Genomic DNA, 25,430 nt, shown 5'->3' with positions numbered 1-25,430 from the left:
TTAATAAAAGTAGAAAATTTAGTCCGTTTCTTTCTATTTGTAAAGTGAAGCGCTAGAACCATAATAACCATTGCTTTTTAATTTGTGTGGTTTACTATTTATTGTCAAGACCCCTAATATCCTCTGCTCATATAATTTGTTAATTGTCTGTTAATGTTTACACTGTCATCAATATCAAGTATTGTCGGACATGCAGGCTATAGATTTGTCCATTGTTTTAGAAATTTGATAAAATCAGAACGTTTCATTATCTCTATCGATGTATTGCTTTTCAAAAAAGCTAAACTGAAGTAGAGTGACAAATTTATCTAACTTATTAATCTTTTATATTTTGTTGTTCCTGATCTCAAGTTTAGTTATGAAAGTCTCCATAATCCACTAGAGCAACAAAGTGTTGATTAAGTAGTCAACACGAGAGAATGGAAGCAAGATTTCGCATTCTTTCGGTTAAATCCTTACGTATTTTTTTTTTGGTCGAACTTTTTTGATGTGATTAGCTAATTTTAAAGTGTTTCTCCATATTGTAGTGCTCTTCTTGCCTGCTTTAATACGTTTTTCCTTGGTAGCATGTTTCCTAAATCTTCGATTAAGTCATATGAAATTGGCGCTGTTAATTAATTTCCGACCTTCAGTTTCTGAATTTGAAAAGATAGGGGGACGTAGTTGGGACATCAAACCAAACTAATTCTGAAAACGGAATTGATAATGACATTGTAAGGGGGAATGTTGACATATCGCACGTCGCTTGATAATGATTTTTGTTTTGGAGGTTAGTAAATGGAATTTATACACTCGTTATATTCGTGAAGTCTCCGATCACCTATTAGTTTGAATTTTTGGATTGGACTTTCTAATATTTTATTAATTTTTCTTAGCTTTTACATATAACATCATGACCGAAGGGAGAACACGAAACGTTTCGGCAGTTGCTTCATAACCACATAAAACCGTTATCATCAACTGACAGATTGTCTATCACATGTTTACTGTTAATTAACTTCTCTTTAACCCCGTCAAGAAAAAAAAAAAAAAACCATCCGAAAAAGCTCTCTTTGACCCACTCAATTTCACATATCTGTGGAGTGTCCTCAACAAGGGTTGATCTTTTTTATTACCTAAAATGGAGATAGATAGACCCCTAATCCTGTATTTAGGTACTAGATTAAGTTGGATTGCCTGAGATTAACACGGGCTTTTTAAATTTGAAGTTGATCAGGTTCATGACCGAACTGGTTATTGAAGTAGCGTATTTTAGACCTTTTGCTTATGAAGTTGACACGATTACACACACCCAAGCAAGTCCTCACGTCTCGTGTCTAACTCGTTGCCTTAGCATTTATATTAATAATTGATATTATGAGTGCATTTATGTTTTGAACTTTTTTACTATGCCGGAAATGCATGAAACTCTTTAATGGGTAAAAATTGAGAAAAAATCGATATCCTATTTTTTGCTGCATTGCATATGAAAGAACTTTGTTTAAATCTAGATAACCGTGTTCCATTGCGGATAAAATCACGTACAATATGTCTCGACAAATTTGAAGACTGACGTGTTCAATTCAGAGATTGAAAAAAAAAAAAAAATCTTTATTATCATCACTCATCCAACTTTCCTAGGACGAGTGTGACAATTTGGCAGTTAGCACTTAACCGTCAAAACGGTCATATAATTGCCGGTTGCACAAATATTGCCTAATCTAAAATCCATCCAAACATTAAGCCACATGAAAATAAAGCTAAAGAATCGTGTTCACGCATGATTAAATCACGTACAATTTTTTGTGATAAATTTGGAGACCGACAGCAATTGGGGTTCAATTCGGATGTTGAAGATAAAATCTTTATTAAAATCACTTAGTCCAACTCTCCGAGTACGACAATAATTCGGAAATTCGCACTCAACCGTCATAACGGTCACACATAGTTACCAGTTGCCCAAATAAATTTGAAACTCTCGTATCTCATTTATGATACGACAGCTGTACCGAGAAGTCTCATGTTCTTCAATCTCTATCTCTTTCCCTCTTGCAAACGTAGAAATTGAAATCTCCATGAGGCTTTGTTCTTCCCCTCTCTCTCTCGCCCCCCTCTCTGTCGCTCTCTCTCTCAAAACCCACCATCATCATCTCTTCGTCTCTTGGCGAGTCGGAGGAGTCAAAGCATTGCAGTGGCGATGGTCTGTTCTCAGTTCACAGATCGTTTTTCAAGGGGGGTAAGAGAGATGGAACTCGATCTCTCATCTCTTCATCTCTTGGCGGACGCGGCTTCGTTGGTCTCCGAGGGAAAGCTCAGTCTCGATTCTTCCATCTTTGATCTTGATGATGCGAAGAAGGCCACTGGAGTGACCACGACTTTTGGGCCATTCGGTGTTAGTTGGCTCGTAACGAAGAAGAGATCTCCGCGAACGCGAGGGTTGACAATCCACACTCCGAAGTTGAATTCTGATCCAGTTGTTAGGTATGGGAATTTGATCGGATGATTCAGTGATTAACTCTTCCGAAGCTCTTGCTTTTCCGCAAAATGCCTGTTGACTTCTTTTTTTGGGTTGAGTTCTTTTTTTGCCTGTTTGTCTCTCTGCTTGTTGTTCTGGCAATTCTTGTTTTTCTGTTCCTGTTCCTGTTCCTGTTCTGATGCGAAGATAATATTTCTCCAATTCTTGTTTTTCCAATGTTGGATTTTTTTATTTTTATTTTTGTCGAATAATGTTGGATTGGATAAGCTATATTAGGCAACCACATTTCACAGTATGATGACACACAACGAACGATGCTTTCTGTTGTTCATAATACTGATACAAAGTTTGTCCAAAACAGCAAGCAAGAAACTTGGAGAGATCACCAAGAGCACTACAAGAAGCGGCCGCGTGCCTTCGATTCCACCGAAACCCATGAGGTGTATAGGGTTTCCAAGAAACCCAAGAGAACTCTGAACAAAAATCTCGAGGCTTTAACCGAATTGCCGACAATCTTCATGGACAAAGTACTGGAGATGCGTGGCCGGGATGTGAGGCTTGTGGTGGAGAAGCGACTCTCTGCCACCGACATGAATCCGGGCCAAAGCAGGTTCTCCATACCAAAATCGCAGGTGCTCACGGAATTTTTGGGCGACCAAGAGATCAAAACTCTGGACAGCAATGGAGGCATTAAGGTTTCTCTCGTCGACCCCTGTCTCGAAATACATCATGGATTGCAACTCAAGAAGTGGAGTTACTCGAACAAAACTTTTTCTTATGTATTGACCAACCGGTGGAACGCGGTCGCGCACCCGAGCAAGCAGAATGGACTCATAAAGGATGGTCTCGTCCAGCTATGGTCTTTCAGAGTGGATGGTAACCTTTACTTTTGCCTCGCGGCTTGCGACGTTTGAAGTAGTACCAGAGTCCGAGGCTGTGGAAAGTGTGGCTCTCACATGAGTTATCTCATTCTATTTGGTAAAGAGATTCATGAATTTTTTTTTGCGATACATATCTAGTTAAATTTATACGTTCCTTAAAAATTTTGGATAATCCCGTTTTTGATTGGTACAATGGATTAATAGTAGAAATCATCAAATTACGATACTTTACAATCAAATACTAATTCACAATATATATATATATATATATATATATAAAAGTAATTGAATTGAGTTAATTATGACAGCAACTTAAATTATACGTATAAACAAAAGTATAATAACAGTAATCAATAACATAAATTGTATTAAATATAGCACTTCCAATCATGATTAGAGTTTAACCAATGATGGAGCCAGGCGTTGAAGGTGGGGGAGGGAGGTGAAAATGATTAACGAAACGTGGAGTCAAAATAAATCTTAACATGGTAATTTTGAATAAACCTGTTGGACCCAAAAAAAAAAAAAAAAACCTGCACACTGTTCAATGAATAATAGATAATAAAATTAAAAAAATGTGTTTCAATTCAAACTCAGTAATTTTGTTCTCGATATTTTCATATGTAACTAAATGAGGGAGAAAAGATGAGAGAAAATGTTTTCGTCTTCTCAAAAAGAGGAAAACACTTTCCTCACTTTTGAAGGAATTTTTTTCATGGGTGAAAAATATTTTTCTTGATTAGCTTATTTTCCGCGAACTAAACACTGGAAAATCGGAAAAAAAAATTTCCAGAATTTTTTTTTTTAGGAAACAAACGAAGCCTAAGTTTGGCGGGTGCAAGCATTTAACACTTATTTGCTAGTTGCACAAACATTGCCTAATTTGAAACTCTCCTATATTATTGCCTAATTTTATTATTACTAATATGCATACGAGTGCATGAAAACTTCATGGTTCTGCTCACATCCTAGAGTAACGCACGAAGAAAGGTGGCCGAAAATGGTTCATAAGACAAGACATAAGTTCCGCAATATTTATCAATTTTCATGTTGCATGCAGACAATCAACTTCTGGGTTTATAATGCTTTTCATTTGAGATAAGTGTACTGAAAGCCCTAAAACTTATCATCAAAGTACAATTGAGTTTTAAAATTTTCAAAAATATTTTCAAAAAGTGCAATCAAGTCCTAAAACTTGACATCAAAGTGCAATTGAGTCCTAAAACTTTCAAAATGTACAATCAAGTTCTAAAACTTGTCAAAAAGTGCAATCAACGGAGAGACTTGATTTCATCAATTTAACAAGTTTTAGGACTTGATCTTTTTGAAAGTTTTAGAACTCAATTGCACTTTCTAACAAGTTTTATGACTTAATTACGTTTTTTGAAAATTTTAGGACTCAATTGTACTTTGGTGATAAGTTTTAGGACTTTCAATGTACTTGCCCATTTTTCCTTTTCCAAGTATCTGAGCTTGTTGTTTTCTTGGCAACGTCGGCATGGGCAATCGGCGGCTTCTGCTTCTTTCTTGAGCAGCGGCATGGCGGCTTGGGCTTCTCTTACAAGGGGCGCATCATCATATGATGCATCTTCTCACAATGTGGCCAAATTAAAAGTAACACGAGAAAGGTCTTTTATTTCGGGATGATGGCACAACATCTCGATTTACTTGGGCTTTTGCCAAGTACAAAGCTCCCCTCTTCTCCACAAACCACTCATAGCTTCAACTTTGTTTCCTACAGCATAGTTTCCTTGACATTACCGGAAATCATACCACTAAGTAACATATTTATAATAGAGAAAACAAATCTAGCCCAGAGTCGACCCATAAAGGCAAAGTCGATTGATTGTTGACTTTTGACTTTGTGTGGATCAAAATTTGAAGTGTCACACACATCCCTATATTGTATGAAAGTCTAGATTTAAGTGGACATGACTTTGTCTTTTTACGTAAATATTGCTTGAATGGAATTGTCATATTATGTGATGTACTTTTTAGCAAGAAACTTATCCATCATGCCCCTCGCATACAAAGAATCGTATATAAGCCGATTTCATGTATCGACAGTATGTGAATGCTTGAACCATCCACAAAATTGTACTATAGAAAAGAAAGGAAAAAAATGACACCAATAGACCCTAAACTTTGGCCCGATATGCAATGGGGTCCCCGAACTTTTAATTTGACCAATATGGTCCATGAATTTTAGCCCAATTTGTAATATGGTCTCTAAATTTTCAATTTGTTCTATGTAGTCCCCAATTTTTGGAACATATTCAACTTAGTCCATAAACCGTAATAAAATATTCAAAGTCGTCCCCGAACATGAATTAATGGAAGGACTATATTGACCATCTTCCTATACTTCAGGGACTAAGTTGAACATGTTCCAAAAGTTTAATGATTATATTGGTCAAATGAAAAGTTTGGGGACCACAGTGCACATTAAACTTTAGGAACAATATTGGTCAAATTAAAAATTCAGGGACCACATTGCACATTGGATCAAAGTTTACAGATCAATTGTGTCATTATTCCAAAAGAAATTAGGCAAGCCAAAGCTACAATTGAGTTCTTCATTGATGTAAACTCGACGCGTGATCTTACGTAGCCAGTTGAAATTCTGAATAAGTTATGTTTCTGAACGAGTCAAGACAATGTAAGTTAGATCAAGCTCTCGATTATATACAAATTAGCTCTCGATTAAATGCAAATTATGTATCCTAACGGACAATAGATTGCATGGGCTTTTTCTTTTTGGCCTACAACATGAGTTGACTTGACATTGCATCATTTTCTAGATTTAATAATCATATGGATGTAGTATGTTTCACCGTTACAATTAACATGATTATTTTTTTCACATGAGTCCATTAGCTAATGTAGTATGATTAAAAGTAGAGAATTTAGTCGGTTTCTTTCTATTTGTAAAGTGAAGCATTCGTGCTGTTTATTATTTGTTGTCAAGACCTATAGTATCTTTCGCTCAAATAGTTTGTAAATTGTCCATCAATGCTTATACTGTTATCTATGACACATATTGTCCATTGTTTAGATGTATGATAAGATCAGAATGTTTCATTATCTCTATTTTTATAGGTTGTCAGAAAAGCTAAACTGAAGGGGAGTGTCAAATTTATCTAACTTATTACTCTCTCTCTCTCTCTCTCTCTCTCTCTCTCTCTCTCTCTCTCTCTCTCTCAAGTTATGAAAGTCTCCATAATCCACTGAGCAACAAACTATTGATTAGCAGTCAAAGTGAGAGCACAGAAACAACATTTCAAATTCTTTCAGTAAAAGTGTTACTATATATAATTGGGCCCTTATTGCCTGCATCTATACGTTTTTCCTCGGTAGCCAATTCCCCAAATCTTTGACTAAGTCATATGAAATTCATGGTATTAATTAATGGCCTACCTTCAGTTTCTAAATATGAAAAGATAGTAGGATGTTGTTTGTACATCAAACAAAACTAAACGTTAATACAAATTTGACAACTCCGTGTAAGAGGAAGAGTTGAAATATTAGATATCACTTGACAATGTGATTTATATGCTCTTTATTTACATGAGATCTCCCTCCATTTATTAACTTGAACTTCTGGATTAGACTTTCTAAGAAAAACGTATAAAAAAAGTCATAAACTTGTTGCATTGGTACTAATGATATCCTAAACCTTTCAATTGGATTAATTCATACCTAGATCTTTTTACATTGATACCAATCGAGTCCATCAAGTCAATTTAGGCTAGAAATTACTGACATAGATACTGGCCATCCTATGTGGTATTGACTACGATGTGGATATTTTAAAATATCTTTTTCAAAAATTGAATTTTTAATTATTTATTATTATTTGTGCCTGCCAAAATGAAAGGAAAACATAAAAGAAAGAAAAATAATAAAAACATAATAAAAAAGAAAAGAAAATAAAAGAAATAATAAAATCAAAAAAATAATTCGAAAATTATTAGAAATATTTCATGTCAACGCCAACTGCACCATGTATGCGGGCTTACGTCCATGTAAGCAATTTTCGACCTAAATTGGTCCGGTGTAATCAATTGATACCAATGTGAAAAGGTTTAGAGCTAAATGAGTTCACTTCAGAGATTTAAGACTCAATCTATGCCAACATAATAAGTTTAGGAATTTTTTTTTTTTGGTATTTTTTTGACTTTCTAACATGGTATAAGAGCGAAGTTCTCAATCAAATTCTCGTAAGAGAGACATAACTTTTTATTAACTTTTCTTGGGAATTACTTGTTAGTTCTAAGCCAATGTCTCATAATAACAATAAACTCATTTTCAAAAAATAACATAATTTTTACCACATTCTCACTCTTAATGGGAGAATTACCAAAAGAAGTCCACAATCTATTGCAATTTTACTAATTCAGTCTTAATTTTTGTTTGCCAATTGGGTTCTAAACTTTTTGTATTTGTACAAATTCAGTCTATTCTCGAAAATCGCTGACGTGGTGAATACAATTTTTTAATAATATCCCAATATTTTTTTAACTTTTATTTAATTTATATTTTACTTTTTCTTTCTTTTTTTCCTTTCCTTCTTCCTCTAGCCGATCACCGCACCTCGGAGATCGGCTCGAAGCGAGGGTTGGCAAGGATGAGTCTCACTAGAGGATAGGTAGGCCTCAACTTGGCTGAATCTAGCGAGGGTGATCCTCGCCCAAGTGAAGGCGAGGCCGGCCTTGCTCGCCCCTAGCAACGCCCATCCTCTCTATCGCTGGATGAGGTTAGCTTTGCCGGTGGCTATACGACCTCTCTAGGGGCTTGGCGAAGTTTACTCTCGCTGGATCTAGCAAGGCCGACCTTACCTAATGATGGCAAGGTCGACTTCACCGGGGGGTGGGCGAGGTCGACCTCGCTTGGGGCTAGGTGAGGTCGAGCCTTGCCAGCCTTGCCTCATGCTGGCGAGGCTCACCCTGGCCGACCCTCGACTTTTGCCGACCACGGGGAAATTAAAAAAAAAGAAAAAGAAGGGGAAAAAATAAATTAAAACAATAACATCGAAAAATATTAAAAGTACTATTAAAAATTGTCACGTCAACATTGGCTGCGCCACGTTAGTAATTTCTGGTCAAAATTGACTGAATAAACTGAATTGATACAACCGCAATAAGTGTGGAACTTTTTTGGTAATTCCCCCACCCTTTTATAAACTCCTCTTTTAACCCTGTCATGGAAAAAAAAAAATCATCTACAGAAACTCTGACAAACTCACCTTCACATATTTGTTAAGTTTCCTTCACACGGGTTCATCTTTTCTTACTTTTAATTTCATATTAACATATGTCGACACATATAGAATGCTATCACGTAAAATTTAGATAGATGGACCCCTAATCCTATATTACGTACTAGATTAACGTTGGATTTTCCGAGATTAACAAGGCCTTTATTCATTTGAAATTGATCATGTTCATGGCGCAACTGGTCATTGAATTAGCACTTTAGACCTTTTGCGTATGAAGTTGACACGAATACACACTCCCAAGCAAGTCCTCATGTCGCGTGTCTAACTCAATGTGTTAGCATTTATTTAAATAATTGGTATCATGAATGCATTTATGTTTTGAACTTTTTTACTATGTCGGAAATGCATTAAACTCTTTGATGGGTAAAAATCGAGTCAATTTGCCTCACATATATTGAAAAAGTCGATATCCTATTTTTTGCTGCACTGCATGTGAAAGAACTATGTTTAAATCTAGAGAACAGTGTGCCATTGTGGTTAAAATCACGTACAATCTATCGTGACAAATTCGAAAACTGACTTGTTCAATTCGGAGATTGAAAACAAAATCTTTATTATAATCACTCTTCCAACTTCCCTAGGATGAGGACTACAAGTCGGTAGTTAGCACTTAACTGTCAAAACGGTCATATAGTTGCCAGTTGCACATATATTGCCTAATCTACAGTCCATCTAAATGTTAAGCCACATGAAAATAAAGCTAAAGAATCGTGTTTTTATTTTTGAAATCGTGCTCACGCATGATTAAATCACGTACAATTTTTGTGATAAATTTGGACACCGACAGCAATTGGTGTTGAATTCGGATGTTGAAGATAAAATCTTTATTAAAATCACTTAGTCCAACTCTCCTAGTACGACAACAGTTCGGAAATTCTCAACCGTCAAAACGGTCAAATATAGTTACGAGTTGCCCAAATAAATTTGAAACTCTCGAATCTCATTTATGATACGACAGCTGTTCTTCAATCTCTATCTCTTTCTCTCTTGCAAACGTAGAAATTGAAATCTCCACGAGGCTTTGTTCTTCCCCTCTCTCTCTCGCCCACCTCTCTGTTGCTCTCTCTCTCAAAACCCTCCATCATCATCTCTTCGTCTCTTGGCGAGTGGGAGGAATCAAAGCATTGCAGTGGCGATGGTCTGTTCTCAGTCCACAGATCGTCTTTCAAAGTGGGAGAGAGAGATGGAACTGGATCTCTCATGTCTTCTTCTCTTGGCGGACGTGGCTTCGTTGGTCTCCGAGGGAAAGCTCAGTCTCGATTCTTCCATCGTTGATCTTGATGATGCGAAGAGGGCCACTGGAGTGACCACGACTTTTGGGCCATTCGGTGTTAGATGGATCGTTACGAAGAAGAGATCTCCGCGAGTGCGAGGGTTGACAATCCACACTCAGAAGTTGAGTTCTGATCCAGTTGTTAGGTATGGGAATTTCATTGGATGATTCAGTGATTAACTCTTCTGAAGCTCTTGCTTTTCCACAAAATGCTGGTTGACTTGTTTCTGGGTTGAGTTCTTTTTTTGCCTGTTTGTCTCTCTGCTTGTTGTTCTGGCAATTCTTGTTTTTCTGTTCCTGTTCTGATGCGAAGATTACACTCTCCAATTCTTGTTTTTCCAATTTTGGATTATTTTTATTTTTATTTTTGTCGAACAATGTTGGATTGGATAAGCTATATTAGGCAACCACATTTCACGGTATGATGACATACAACGAACGATGCTTTCTGTTATTGATAATGCTGATACAAAGTTTGTCCAATACAGCAAGCAAGAAACTTGGAGAGATCACCAAGAGCACTACACGAAGCGGCCGCGTGCCTTGGATTCCTCCGAAACCCATGACGTGGATAGGGTTTCCAAGAAACCCAAGAGAACTCTGAAGAAAAATCTCGAGGCTTTAACCGAATTGCCAACAATCTTCATGGACAAAGTACTGGAGATGCGTGGCCGAGATGTGAGGCTTGTGGTGGAGAAGCAACTCTCTGCCACCGACATGAATCCGGGCCAAAGCAGGTTCTCCATACCAAAATCGCAGGTACTCACGGAATTTTTGGGCGACCAAGAGATCAAAACTCTGGACAGCAATGGAGGCATTAAGGTTTCTCTCATCGATCCCTGTCTCGAAATACATCAAGGATTGCAACTCAAGAAGTGGAGTTACTCGAACAAAACTTTTTCTCATGTATTGACCAACCGGTGGAACGCGGTCGCGCACCCGAGCAAGCAGAATGGACTCAAAAAGGATGGTCTCGTCCAGCTATGGTCTTTCAGAGTAGATGGTAACCTTTACTTTTGCCTCACGGCTCGCGATGTTTGAGGCGGTGGAAAGTGCGGCTTTTGCATGAGTGATCTCATTCTACTTGGTAAAGAGATTTATGAGAAAAATTTTGCGATACATATCTAGTTAAATTTATACGTTCCTTAAAAATTTTGGATAATCCCATTTTTGATTGGTACAGTGGATTAATAGTAGAAATCATCAAATTACGATACTTTACATTCATATACTAATTCACAAAAAACAAAATAATATATAAGTGATTGAATTGAGTTAATTATGAAACAAACAAAAGTGTAATAACAGTAATCAATAACATAAATTGCATTAAATATAACACTTCCAATCATGATTAGAGTTTAACCAAAGATGGAGCCAGGCGTTGAAGGTGGGGGAGGGAGGTGAAAATGATTAACGAAACGCGGAGTCAAAAGGAATCTTAACATGGTAATTTCTAATAAACCTGCACATTTGGACCCAAAAAATTAAAATAAAATAAACCTGCACACTATTCAATGAATAATAGATAATAAAATTTAAAAATGTAATTCAATTCAAACTCTGTAAATTTTGTTCTCGATTTTTTCATATGTACCTAAACGAGGGAGCAAAGAAGAGGGAAAATGTTTTTCTTTTTTCAAGAAGAAAAAAATATTTTCCTCATTTTTGAAGGAGTTTTTTAGATGTGTGGAAAATATTTTTCTTGATTAGGTTATTTTCCATAAACCAAATGCCGGAAAATCCAGAAAACTCTTTTCCGAAAGTTCTTTTTCATGAAACAATGGCGGGTGCAAGCTTTTAACACTTACTTTCTAGTTGCACAAACACTGCCTAATTTGAAACTCTCCTATATTATTGCTAAAACACAAGCGCTATGGGAAGACTCGTGCTCCTTTTTTTCCTTTTTTATTCCCCTTTTTTGGAAAAGTTCGAAAATAAGGTGTGGGTTCCTTTTTAATATGCAGAGAGGTTGTATAGTTCCAAAAGAATTACTTTTATGTAGTGTGATCACATAATGAGTTGATTTTTACGTACGTGTGCTCATTGATACTTTAAGATATTCCCTTAATGCACCATAATATTAAACTGGAAGATTTTATTCTTTCAGAAGAAGAGTTTTAATCACATTGCACGTACATGCAGGTTACAAAGCTATCCAAGTCCTTATCTCATTATCAACCAGTCTTGGATATTAATATCGATATATAAATGTACATGGATGAATGTATATATGTATATAAATGAACTCCAAGAAATCTTCATCGAGTAACTACGTTCTTGGATTAATTGACAAGATCAATAACAGCAGCTGAGTTTTATCTGCTTATCCTACGGGCCTAATCTGAATATAACTTGGTTTCTTCACACACAAGTTCCCATCACAACTCTCACCCGGGCAATCTCTAACTTTGCATATTTGATGGTGAGATCCCAAGAATTGCCCGCTTGTTTATCCTTTGTTTATCACCACGTCGGGTCACGGCTTTGTTCTTTCCGTCGCTCCTGCTCTCTAAAAACCCACGATCATCACAAACCCTAGCACCCAAGTTGCTGATAGAGAGGTGGAAAGAAGCACTAAGTCGGGGGAATCAAAGTATTTCGACCATGATGGTTTGAGGAGTATGAACCACATCCCAACAGTATACAATGAACTTTCACATTTGTCAATTTCCCAAAGAGAAAGTGGCTCACAACATACCAAAGAAATTACTTAGTTATAATTTTTTACGATCAAGTTGACTGCAATATAATATGTTTTACCTCACATGAGGCGACATAAGACGTTAACCAAGGAAGAATGACGACGACTTGTGCTGGCACATGTCTGATGTTTGTGACCATTTGGTTGGTGTACAACAGGCATTCTGTTTATAAAGGAGCTTGGATAACCTCTTGCTAAAAATTGTCTTCGCAAGCCCACATCTTATTTTCATCAAAATTAATTAAAAGAATAAATTCAAGTAGGTTGATGCTCCACCCTGAATAACTTGTGGGTGTTGTCTCCCATCAACTATATAAGTTTGGTCTCGAGAGAAAGCTTATTAATGCATGTTCAAAGCTTATCTTATGAGAGGGAGCCATTCATCCGGACGACTTAAAAGAAGGTAAAATTACGAAAAAAGTCCTAAGCTTATTGTAATTGTGTCAATTTAGTTCTAATTTTTTTTACCAATTGAGCCATAAATCTTTTATAATTGTACCAATTTAGTTCATTTGGCAGGTCGGTTCTGACGTATTGTCGCCGGCACCAACATGGAAAATTTTAAATAATACATTAATATTTTCAAATTTTTAGTTATATCTTTTCTAAATTTTTTCCTTGTTGGCTGCCGGCCCAAACAAAAAAAAAATTAAAAATAAAAAGACAGAAAAAATAAAAATAATAAAAATATTCATAGAATATATTACAATGCTATTAATAAGTTGCCACGTTAGTGCCAGTGGAGCCATATCGGTTCCGGCGAACCGAATTGATACTGTTGCAAAAATTTTAGAACTCAATTGGAAAAAATTTTTAAGACTGAATTAGAACAATTATAATAAGTTTCAGACTTTTTTTGAAAATTCTCACGTTAAAAGAATGTTAACAAAGAACTCAATCAAATTTAAGTGGATGCACAAGGCGAGACCGAGAGAACGATTTTATTTGTCTTTGGATGGCTTGAAAGAGACCAATAACTACTAATATGTATACGAGTGCATGAAAACTTCATGGTTCTGCTCACTTCCTAGAGTAACGCCCGAAGAAAGGTGGCCGAAGATGATTCATAAGACAAAGGTTCCGTAATATCTATCAATTTTCATGCTGCATAGAGACAATAAACTTCCGGATTTATAATGGTTTTCTTTTGAGATAAGTGTACTGAAAGTCCTAAAACTTATCCTTAAAGTGCAATCAAGTTTTAAAACTTTCCCAAATATTTTCAAAACGTGCAATCAAGTCCTAAAACTTGCTATCAAAGTGCAATCGAATCCTAAAACTTTCAAAAAGTGCAATCAAGTCATAATATTTGTCAAGAAGTGCAATCAACAAAGGGATTTGATTTTCACCAATTTGATAAGTTTTAGGACTTGATTTTTTTGAATTAGAACTCAATTGCATTTTCTGACAAATTTTAAAACTTAATTGCGTTTTTTGAAAGTTTTAAGACTCAATTGCACTTTGGGGTTTTTTATGGTAAAAAAATTAGTTGAGATAAATTTATCACAGTTGTACCAGTTTTATGTTTTTCTTGGTATTAACCCAAAAATTAAATAACTTTTCGGACATATTATAGAGTTGTCGGAGTAGTTAGTGAGAAAGAAGTACAACAAAGAAGTTCCCAAGCCTATTGAATAAAGAAGTTAAGCACCGCCAAAAGCAGAGAAATGACAAAGTCGTGAGAGATGACATCCTGGAATGGACATTACGTTGGAAGCATCCTAAATACTTTGCCTCGAAGAAGACAAAGTAGTAGCAGCATCGTCACTTGAGAACCTCAGCAATGGGACTCAGTAACTATGCTTCTTTCTGATGGAGCGACACCTCGGCTTGAGCTTTTGCCACAACTGATGCATCATCATTTGCTGCATAAAGTATCTTCTTTATTGGTCCCACAATTTGCCGAAGTATAAGTTAATGAGTAATCGGCGTATAGACAGCAACAGCGATAAACAAACAAGTATGCCTGAAACAAAGGACAAGTATGCCTGAAATAAAGGGCAAGTATGCCTGGAACAAATGTTTAGTGACATATAACAAGAGGTATTCTTTTTTTTTTATCTTTTTTTTTCTCCTTTTTTTATAATGGGTACATTGGTATTCCATTTGAGGATACTGGCCCAACATCTCAATATCTGAGTTTTGAAAAGTAGAAATCTCTCTCCATGTCAAGACTTATCCACAGATAGCTTCAACACTGTAATATGCAGCATAAATTGTTGTCATCATTGCCAGAAATGATCCAATTCGCTCAGCTACTTCTAACTTGAAGTATCTTCTCATCATATGCATGGTATACTTAAGTAAATGCATTACGCTAAGCCATGACGAGAAAGATCCTCTCAATTCTACTTTGAATAATTGCTAATAAAAGCTAGTTTACATACACATTGATGGCATCCTGTTTTTCTGCATCTACATACGCGTTGTTGTAATACCGTTTGAGGAGTTCTAAGAAACTCCTGGGACTGTGTTGCTACTTTCCACTGATCTCCTCTCAGAAAATATCTGTTTATGTAGAGTTTGGGCAAACATAGCTCGCATTGATGAAGTAATTTACAATATACATAGGGTTTATGGCTAAAATAATACAATGACAATTATGCCCTTTAGTATAAACCTAATCTACCAATACTCCCCCTCAAGTTGGTGAATGTAAAAATGTCAATAACTAGTTCTTAAAATTACAAAAAAAATCACGTGTGATCGGTTTTGTGAACAAGTCCGCGAGTTAGGAGTAATCGGGAACATGAAGAGTACGCAAAGTGCCATCTTGAATTTTTTCACGAACCAAGTGACAATCAATCTCAATGCGTTTAATGCGTTTGTGGAAGACAAGATTAGTGGCGATGTGGCCGCTTTATTATCACAAAAAAGATTAGCAGTAGCAGTATTTACGTGGAGATTCGAGAAAAGCATATGAAGCCATGTGATTTCGCATGCGGTAGATGCTATAGCACGATATTAAGCTTCTACCGAGGAACGGCCAACAGTGGTTTGTTTTTGGGAATGTTATGAGATGGGACAAGAGCAAGAAACATGCAGTAGCCATAAACAGATCGCTGAGATGTAGAACAAGATACACAATCAGAATCTGCATAACCATTAAGTTGGATAGTAGAATCAGATGGGAAGAAAAAACCAATGTCGGGATTATGCTTGAGATAGCGCACAATGCGAAGGGCAACATTCCAATGGTCTTCATTAGGAGAGTATATAAATTGACTAAGATGTTGAACTGCAAATAATAAATCTGGACGAGTTACTATTGGATGTAATAATCTACCAATAAGTCATCGATATGAACATGGATCCTTAAGAGCTGGGAAGGAGTCCGAAAATTGTATATTGGGTTCCATCGGAGTATCAATGTTACATCCTCCAAGAAGACCAACGTGAGATAAAATATCAAGAGTATATTTCTTTTGTGACAAAAAAATCTCGGACTTGGAACGAGAAACTTCAATGCCCAAGAAGTATTTGAGAGTACCCAAGTGCTTAATGCGAAATTGTGTGTCAAGAAATCCCTTGAAAAGTTGAATTATAACTTCATCATCAGCCATGATCACCAAATCATCAACATAAACAAGGACAATGGTCAAGAGAGAGCCATGGACCAATGTAAAAAGTGAATAGTCCACTTTGGATTGGTGAAAACCAACATCAAGCAGTGCAGAAGAGAATTTAGCAAATCATTGCCTTGATGCCTGTTTAAGGCCATAGAGTAATTCCTTAAGATGATAGACTAAATTATCTCCCTTAGTATGAAAACTCGATGGAAACCTCATGTAGACCTCTTTGTCAAGATCACCATGTAGAAAAGCAATATTCATACCTAATTGGTAGAGAAGCCAATGACGAATTGAAGCAAGAGCTAATAAAGTACGAATAGTTACTATTTTAGTAATGGGCGCAAAGGTGTCATGGTAATCAATTCCCTCCGAGTATAACCCTTTGCAATTAGCCGAGCCTTGTAGTGCTCAATGGTGCCATCAAAATAATATTTGATTCGATAAACCCATTTACATCCGATGGGGTGTTTGTCGGGAGAAAGACAAATAATTTCTCAAGTGTCATTCTATTCAAGGGCCTGTATCTCGGAAGACATCGCCTCCCGCTACTTGGGAGATTGGTACGTAGCGATATACGTTTCAGGTTCCTATTCGGAGGACATAGAGGCTAACAAAGCACAGTGAGTGGGTGAAAATCGTGATTAAGATAAATCATTGGATAAGGGGTAAAGAGTACCTAATTCAGTTACCTTAGAGTCCGAAACGGATTGATCGGAGGCCACAACAGTACATTGATAGTCCCGAAGATATCCGGGTGGATGGTGTTGCCGATGTGGCCAAGGTATGGTTTCAAGTTCGGTGGGTGATGGTGCAGCCATGGGTGTAAGAAGCCGAGAAGGTGAGGTTGGTGCAAGTACCGGGGTGAATGTTTCACCAAGGTCGAGTATGGGTAATAGAATTACTTGAGTCCGTTCGGTTGTGGTATGTTCGATGATTTGACGGAAAGGAAAATCTTGTTTATAGAAAACAATATCGTAATCGGTAAAAGTTATTTGGTCTCGGAGGTCATAGAGACGGTGACATTTGTGGTTTGTGGGATAATTGATTAGAACACATCGGCGAGATCGGGGGCCAAATTTATCGAAGTGAAGATGATCGGTAGAAGTGTAGCATAATGACACGAAGATGAGAATAGGAAGGTGATTTGCCATGGAGAAGGTCATACGAGATTTTATTGTATAGGAGAGGACTAGGTAGTCTATTGATGAGATGAATAGCAATTAAGACATAATCCCCCCAAAACTAAAGAGGCATGCCGGAATGAAAATGCAAAGCACGAGCAACATTGAGCAAGTGACGATGCTTACACTCAACAATTCCATTTGTTGAGGAGTGTGTAGGTAATTGCATTGGTGGTGAACACCGTGGGTGCAAAAAAAAAACTCTTGTAAGCGAGAGGAAATGAATTTAGTCCCCGTTAATGAGATTGAACATTTTGGACAATTCCATCCGAGCAGTTTAAAGTTTGAGTAAGCTTGGAGATTGATAATAAGTTGTATTTGAAAGAGGGAGTGCGGAGGACATCATCAAGAGAAATAGTTGGGATAAGAGGGACCAAATTGTGTGATGTCACTAGGACATCAACACCATTCGGAATTCCAATGGTGAGATGGGGAAATGGAAAGTGTGTCGGGTTTGTAAGGTTACGGGGTTCAAATGTGATGTGGTTGGTGGGGCCAGTGTCAATAACCCAAGTATCGAAATTAAATGAATTCGAAGATAAGCCAAGAACATTACCTAAGAGGTTGGCTTTCGGGATGATTATTGCTTGTAGCAAGCGCATCGGTTTCTTGTATTGATCATTTGTGAACAGAGGAAGTGCTGTATTGAAAGTATGGCCGGACTTATTGTTCGCGGGCAGAGAGGAGGTAGATGGCTGTCCATGGTGTTGCCTTTGGTTGGGAGGGAAGCCACAAAGCCGATAACACACATCTTGTGTATGTCCCAAGATGCGACAATTATTGACATCCGATTTTTAATCGGTTTTTCTTCCGAAAAATCTTTAAAAATTCATAAAATTGAAAAAAAAAAAATTAAGTTTGGGAAAAGTGACCTAAGCATAGGGAGCCAATTTTGAGAAAAAATAATTTTTCATATTTTTTTTCTTTTTTTTATAAATTTTTTCAAAAATAGAAAAAACATCGAAAAAATCACAAAAAATAGCATTTTCGGCCACAAAAATATGAAAAAATATCCAATATTTCTATTTTAATTCCTTGTTCATTTAGCCTGTGAAAATTTGGAAAATTCAATTTGTGGATGCATTAGTTTTCACAAACGTTAACCCAAATTGAGCAAAAAAATTCATTTGAGACCCTTCTAGTCTTTTCCTCATGAGGTCCAAATGTTGACATTTGATTCTTACATCTTTAATTGCATTTTGCCCCAATGAATTTCAATTTTCGAGAAGGTTACAAATTGGACCTATTTGCATTTCCGATATAATCCGTGATTTTCAATTAGGGTCAAATTGGTGATTTTAAATGTGAACCCATAGACAGATGAACCTTTACAAGTAAGTTTTTTAACATTCTAAACACATTGGCAAGTTAAGATTGGCACAAATTAATGATTAAGAGCCCCAGTTGGTCAAATATTACGTCCAGGTCAAACTTAAGATTTGGGGGTTTTGCAATAAATTGAACCAAATGCTTCCATTCTTAGATGATACCCATTATGTATGGTTCAATTTTGAGCTTAATTTCACGAGAATAGGTTAGAGGGGCAGTAAATTGGACTAAAAAAGACGAAATCGGGTCACCTGGGCCGGGTTGATCTGACCCAGTCAAGTCATTGACTTAAGACCAAGCAACAACCCGAAACGTCTTTGTTTCTTTTTGCTCTTACGGGCATAGGTTCAACTGGTGAGCAAAGAAGGCAATTGGTGACCGAATTGATACACTCGGGCGAGCAAACGGAGATCACCGGCTTACTCATAGGTCTCCGACTCCGGCTAGCTATTAAAAGGCGTCGTGCACGTGCGAAAGTGAATGACAGCAACAAAACTTCACATGGGAGAAATTTTTGGGGGTCGGTTTTAGTCTCACCAAAACAAATTCGATGAGGAAGGATTCGATTAAAAGAGTGGCAACAGATCCACAAAAAAAAAAAAAAAAAACAAAACAAAACAAAAAGAGCATAACGTAACAAAAGAGAGGGAAAGAGGGAGGGGAGGCCTTCGTTGCAAGTTCGTCGGCCATTGAAGCTCAAAAGGCCGAGAGCTTCGAGCTCACTTTTAGAAGGATGTAGGCAACGCCACGCTATGCCACCGGTCCCCGTTAGCTTCGTCTCGGTCCTACTAACACATCAGACCTTTCCGTATCCATCGACACCCCTACGAAAGGTGAGCCCGATTTTAGTCCGCCCTAGCTCGCGTTAATGGCAACTTGTGACTAAGACCGTGACTCTTCAAACTTTTTGATTCAGATTACTCCTCACACTTCACCGATCTCGTTCGTATTTTATTTTCGAATTGTCATTACATATATCTCACTGAGTCAATCCCGAGCCCATAGGCCAATATCGAGCTCATATGCTCGTTTTGCTCGAAACCGATCCTCGCCAATCAACACTCATTTCGCTCGAAACCGATCCTCACCGATCAACATGTACTCTTCCTTACACCTTCTGGATACTTTTTGTGTGTTTAATAATGGATTTGAACGACTTAAACAAAGAGAAATCGTGTTCGCCGGAATCTAGAGCTCGTCGAAAACCGTATTTTGGCTGGACATGTTTGGCCTCGTTAAGGGTAGTTCCCACCATTGGATCAGGCTCATTTTTGGATACGTGATAGGCGACGTCGAGACGATTCCAACGATACCTAGATCGCTCAAATCGGACAAGATCTCACTGTTGATCGTTGTCGGAACATTCTCAGCCATCCGCCATTCGTCTTCTTCGGGAAGGCGCTGACCGGTCAACGAAAGTTGACCTTGTCAATGATCATGTGGCACCGATGTGACAACCATGTGGCAGCCATGTCGGCTCGATTTGTTACAACTGAAAATCAAAAATCAAAACTCGATCCGACGACCGAAATAATGCCACGTGTCGAGATCCTGGTTTTTGAAGAAATAAAAAAGGATTTTTCAAAAGACTAGGTTGCTCGGGTACTGTTCACGCAGCTTCCCAAATGCTCCCGACGGTTTCCCTCTTGGCTACTATTCATCGAGCTGGTTTTAGTTGAATCCCGTCTTTCCTTCCGTCCGATTGGGCTGATCTTTTTGATCAAAGATCACAAGACCCCGCTACTCAAGCCTACCATTTGGATTTCCCAACCAATCTCTGCTGTGTGTCGAGACTCGGATCTACCATTTCACGAAAACCTTCTGCTCGGTGCGAAGTCTTTCGGCTGATTCGTGAAACCCGGGCTTCTTCGATCGTTGGATCAAGCTACTCTTATGAACAAGTGGGCGACACAACTTTCTCCCCAACCTCACCAACTGGAGTGTGTTTTTGGTGGATGAGGATCCCGCATTTGACCCGTCGCTGCTGTATCGCCTACTCTGTTACCTCTACTGAATCATAGCCTTGTGGATATTTATCTCCTGCGGTGAACATACCTCTCGGTATATTGTAGTCTGTTGATATTATAAGCCTGTCCTAGTTACCTTGAATGTTGGGTGGGCTGGACGTCCGAATGGTGGGTGAAGATGAACTGCTGAATGGTTGTTGAGCTGTCTGCAGTACAGGAATCTATGGCTTTACGTGATGAGACAATCCCCTCCTCCATTCCCGAAATCATCTCCCAGCCGCGAGTAGAGAATCTTGCCCCAAATGCCGATCCTAAAGATGTACGTAACAAAGGAAAAGTGGTTATAGATGCAGCGGAGAATGTAGTGGCTGTGATTGAGGATACAAATGTCATTGGAACTACTCGTCCGGCTGATTGCGACCCGAGACGCAGCAGGGGTAGATCGCGTGGCAGAAAATCTAGACCCCCCCTCTACTTATAAGGGAGCAAAAGGGAAATTCAAATGCTGGTCCCGTAAAGACTAACGCCGATGCATCAAGTACTTATAAAGCTGCAATGGGAAATCGCAGAAGCAACAACAGCCCTCGGGGTCCTCGCTCTCGTTCGTGGGCAAATGTGGCTAGAGTGATGACTAAGGGGTATAATCTCACATACGTCGCCCCTTCAATGGTGGATGGTGAGCTCATTGTTGACATCACACCCGACATTGTAGCGGAAGAGAACCCACCGCTGAACCAATGTGTTGTAGGCCGTTTCTTGGGGAGGAAACTATATTTCAAATTGACCGAGGAAGTGATTAAGAAGACGTGGGGTGCCCAAGTTGTCGATGTACGTATGCATGATAGCGGCTACTACTTCATTCACATCTCGGATGACTCCTTCAGAAGGAAAGTCTTGGACATGGGACATATCTCCATCCAAAATTGCATAATGATGCTCCAAAAATGGCACTCTAAGCTGAAACTCAAGAAGGAGAATCATGACACCCTCCCCATTTGGACTAGATTAAAGGATATTCCACTATCCCTTTGGTCGCAATCGGGGATTGGTAGTATTGCTAGTGCCATTGGCAACCCGTTATATGTTGACGCTCAAACGGAAGGAATGAAGAGGCTCTCCTTTGCCAGAGTGTGTATTGAAATCAAGGCAACTCAGCCTCGTCCCGAGGTGATTACACTACGTTGGGATGGTGACTTGATCCCTATTGGTGTAGAATATGAATGGAAGCCCCCATCCTATGGTGCTTGTGAAGTGTATGGCCACAAACATGGGATGACCGGTTTTCCATGTGCAACCATAGATGAACCTCCCGTGGGCGAACAACGACCACCTCCTCCCCAAACCCAAAACAGAGAACAATAGCAACAGGTTCGGAGGAAAAAGGGGCGCACTTCCTTGGCCTCGACTCCCCATCAACAGTCTGCGCATCCCGATATTATTGCCCCCAAAGATGCTGTTGATTTGTCATTCTTTGAGACCGAATCCGTAGACACCGTGGCCCCGATCCAAATGAGCCATGCTGCTCCTGTACTGAAGCTCACCGATGCTGGAATAAACAAGACAGTCGCAATTGCTACTGACCCGCGGCGACTTCCACTACACGTAGTGGACAATTCACACGTTTCCTCCATTCAATCCTCTCGAATCGATAATGGTGAGGGCAATGCTAGTGAAATAGCCACAGATTACGAGCGAGAGTTCTCCTCTCCATCCCCTCCATTCACTAGATCGCGTGCGACGGTATTTGTTCTACCGGTTCTAGTGGCTGCTGAAACCGAAAACCACTCTTTGCTTGATGATGGTAATAGCCCCTCTTCCTCAAAGACAACAAAACCTAAGTCTAGGAGGAAGAAAGGTCGGAAAAAATGGTAACGCCTCCCCCCATATCCTTGTACATATGATTGTGGGTGTGTGGAATATTAGGGGCATGGTAGCCCCCCTTAAACAAGCTGAGATCTCAGCATTTATAAGGAGTAGTGGCCTCTCTTGCATTGGCATTTTGGAGACAAAAATCAAACAGTCCCGGTTTGGGGCTATCTCTGCTAACCTTCGGCCGGGATGGCGTTGGCTAGCAAACTACGAATTCTCGTTTCGGGGTAGGATTTGGATCGGTTGGGATCCGCAAGTGATTGATCTTGTGGTTATATCGGCCTCTTCTCAACCGATTCATGCCCACTTGTCTTTTATTGTCATCAATAAGTCGTGCCTTTTGACCTTTGTGTACGGTGATCACACCTTCATCTCTCGTAGACCTCTATGGGCGGATCTTATTCGGTTAAGTGCTTGTCATGAACCGTGGATGGTTGCTGGGGATTTTAATGCGATTCGTGATCATTCGGATAGGATGGGGGGATCTAATGCTTGGCTTCCATCCTTTGATGAATTTGGAGATTGTTTGGCACAAGCGGCACTTGAGGACCTCAGATACATTGGCCATCGGTTCACTTGGTCTACCGCATCGGGTGAAGCGAGGAAGCAACGCAAGATTGACCGTGTATTGATCAACGAGCATTGGAGTCAATTATATTCGTATTCTGAGGCTAATTTCATGGCTCCAGGTATTTCGGATTATAGCCCTATGGTGGTCAAGGTTACGCAACCTCCCGCCTCTAAAAGGCCGATTAAAATTTTCAATTCTTGGTCTTCTCATCCCTCTTTCTTGGACATAGTCACTTAGGTATGGGCAACTCCTATTATTGGCACTCCGATGTTTGTTGTATGTAGCAAACTCAAGTTGCTCAAGGGCCGTCTTAAACAGCTGAATAAGACCTCTTTCTCCGACATTTCGGAACGCACCGAACAAGCTCGGGTACACCTCACTTCTGTACAAGATGAGCTGCAGCATGATTTCAGAAATCAATCTTTGCTGGACCATGAAGCGGAATGCATTCGGAAGTACTCCACTCTAAGAATGCGGGAGGAATCCTTCTTCAAACAGAAATCGAGAATCGGGTGGCTCAAGGAGGGCGACATGAACACGAAATTTTTCCATCATTCGGTGAACAAAAGACGGCTCCAAAACCGCATCCTCTCGGTCACTAACCCAGTTGGGGAGCTCCTCACAGAACCGGTTCGGGTTCGGTCCCTCATCACCGGGTATTTTGAGGAACTGCTAAACGGCAGCTCGGTTTCTTCTCGGCCGGGACTACTTGATATTCGGGAATACATTGGTAGACCATTGCAGGAAGAACAGATCCAGCTCATCTCTCGAGGAGTAACGGAGGGCGAGATACGAGCAACTCTCTTCTCTTTAGCCAAAGGTAAAGCCCCTGGACCCGATGGCTTTAATGTTGATTTTTTCATATCATCCTGGGATGTCGTTGGGCCATCTATAATCTTGGCAATTAAAGACTTTTTCATGTCCGGGCGGCTGCTCAAAGAAACAAATGCTACTATCTTATGCCTAGTGCCGAAAACTCCTAACGCCGTGAATATGCACGATTTCCGGCCCATTGCATGTTGCAACACCATCTACAAATGCATTACAAAAATCATAGCCAATCGGATAGCCACCATATTGCCGTCCATCATATCTCCCTCGCAAACAGCTTTTGTCCATGGAAGAAGGATCGGTGACAATATCATGTTGGCACAAGAGCTATTTGCGGATTTTCACCATGTACCATACCTTCCAAAATGTGCCATCAAGGTGGACTTCCGCAAAGCTTATGACACGGTAGATTGGACCTTTCTTGAGTTGGTGCTTCAAGCCTTCCGATTCCCGGAATTCCTAATTAAACTCATTATGGAATGCGTCTCCACACCAAAGTTTTCGGTGGCCATTAATGGGGAGTTACATGGTTACTTCCCAAGTAAGCGTGGTATTCGGCAAGGTGACCCATTATCTCCATATCTATTTACTTTGATCATGGAAGTTCTATCGGGTATCATACACGCCAAGTCTAGTATACCGGGATTCAAATACTATTGGCGTTGTAAATCTCCTCGGCTTACACATTTATTTTTTGCCGACAATGTTCTCTTGTTTGCCGAAGGAAACCTCCACACCATCAACTTGTTAAAGGAAGGATTTGATCTCTTCTCTAGCTGGTCGGGGCTGCAACCGAATCATATGAAGAGTGAATTCTTCCTCTCGGGTGGCAGCAGTGCATTAAAGGAACAGATTCAACTATGCCTTCATTTCCAAGAAGGTACGTTACCGTTTCGGTACCTAGGAGTCCCCGTTATTTCCTCAAGGATATCAAAATCTGATTGTGCTGCATTGATAAATGCTGTGACGTCGAGAGCGTGATCGTGGACTCAAAGATTCTTATCTTATGCCGGGAGATTGCAATTGATAAAATCTGTCTTGCATTCTGTCCATGTTTATTGGACCTCGGTTTTTACTCTCCCAAAATCAATCTTGCATGGGATTGAAACTATCCTAAGGCGGTTCTTGTGGAAAGGCCCGGACTTAGGGGTCGGAGGGGCCAAGGTCTCATGGAGAGATATTTGCTTCCCAAAGGATGAGGGGGGACTGGGGATACGTCGGATACTAGACTGCAACACGGCACTCTCTCTCAAGCATATATGGATCCTCTTCACCGACAAAGAATCGCTTTGGTGTAAATGGATACACTCCAACTTCCTCAAGAAGTCTAACTTTTGGATAGCAACTAGACTCACGATATGTTCTTGGGCTTGGAAGAAAATATTAGACCTCCGGTCGGATTTTTACCCGCAATTCAGATGGAGAATCGGTGATGGTCATACCACATCGTTTTGGTTTGATCATTGGCATCAAAATGGACCTCTCTACAAATATTTCACGGCTGGTGACATATATCGAT

General features: G+C 39.2%; 2 protein-coding genes across 2 annotated transcripts; both read left to right on the top strand.

The window, feature by feature from the left end:
• Positions 1-2,176: 2,176 nt before the first annotated feature.
• LOC115742111 (putative B3 domain-containing protein At3g24850) lies at positions 2,177-3,369 on the top strand. Its single transcript, XM_030676225.1, has 2 exons — positions 2,177-2,460; positions 2,817-3,369. Exons 1-2 carry the CDS (start codon positions 2,177-2,179, stop codon positions 3,367-3,369), a joined length of 837 nt encoding a protein of 278 aa, XP_030532085.1.
• Positions 3,370-21,195: 17,826 nt separating this feature from the next.
• Positions 21,196-22,002, top strand: LOC125312849. The gene has a single exon (XM_048272479.1). The coding sequence runs from the start codon at positions 21,196-21,198 to the stop codon at positions 22,000-22,002; it is 807 nt and encodes a 268-aa protein (XP_048128436.1).
• The last annotated feature ends 3,428 nt before the right edge of the window (positions 22,003-25,430 follow it).

Source organism: Rhodamnia argentea, chromosome 11, assembly GCF_020921035.1.
Source record: "Rhodamnia argentea isolate NSW1041297 chromosome 11, ASM2092103v1, whole genome shotgun sequence".
NCBI lineage: Eukaryota > Viridiplantae > Streptophyta > Magnoliopsida > Myrtales > Myrtaceae > Rhodamnia > Rhodamnia argentea.
The sequence above is the reverse complement of the archived record's forward strand: the minus strand, read 5'-3'. Positions and strand labels throughout refer to the sequence as shown.

Bases quoted from the DNA above. Each gene is read 5' to 3' on its own strand.
- LOC115742111 (XM_030676225.1), top strand. From the start codon at position 2,177: ATGGTCTGTTCTCAGTTCACAGATCGTTTTTCAAGGGGGGTAAGAGAG. The intron at 2,461-2,816 runs GTATGGGAATTT...TGTCCAAAACAG, and splicing joins AATTCTGATCCAGTTGTTAG to CAAGCAAGAAACTTGGAGAG.
- LOC125312849 (XM_048272479.1), top strand. From the start codon at position 21,196: ATGGGAAATCGCAGAAGCAACAACAGCCCTCGGGGTCCTCGCTCTCGT.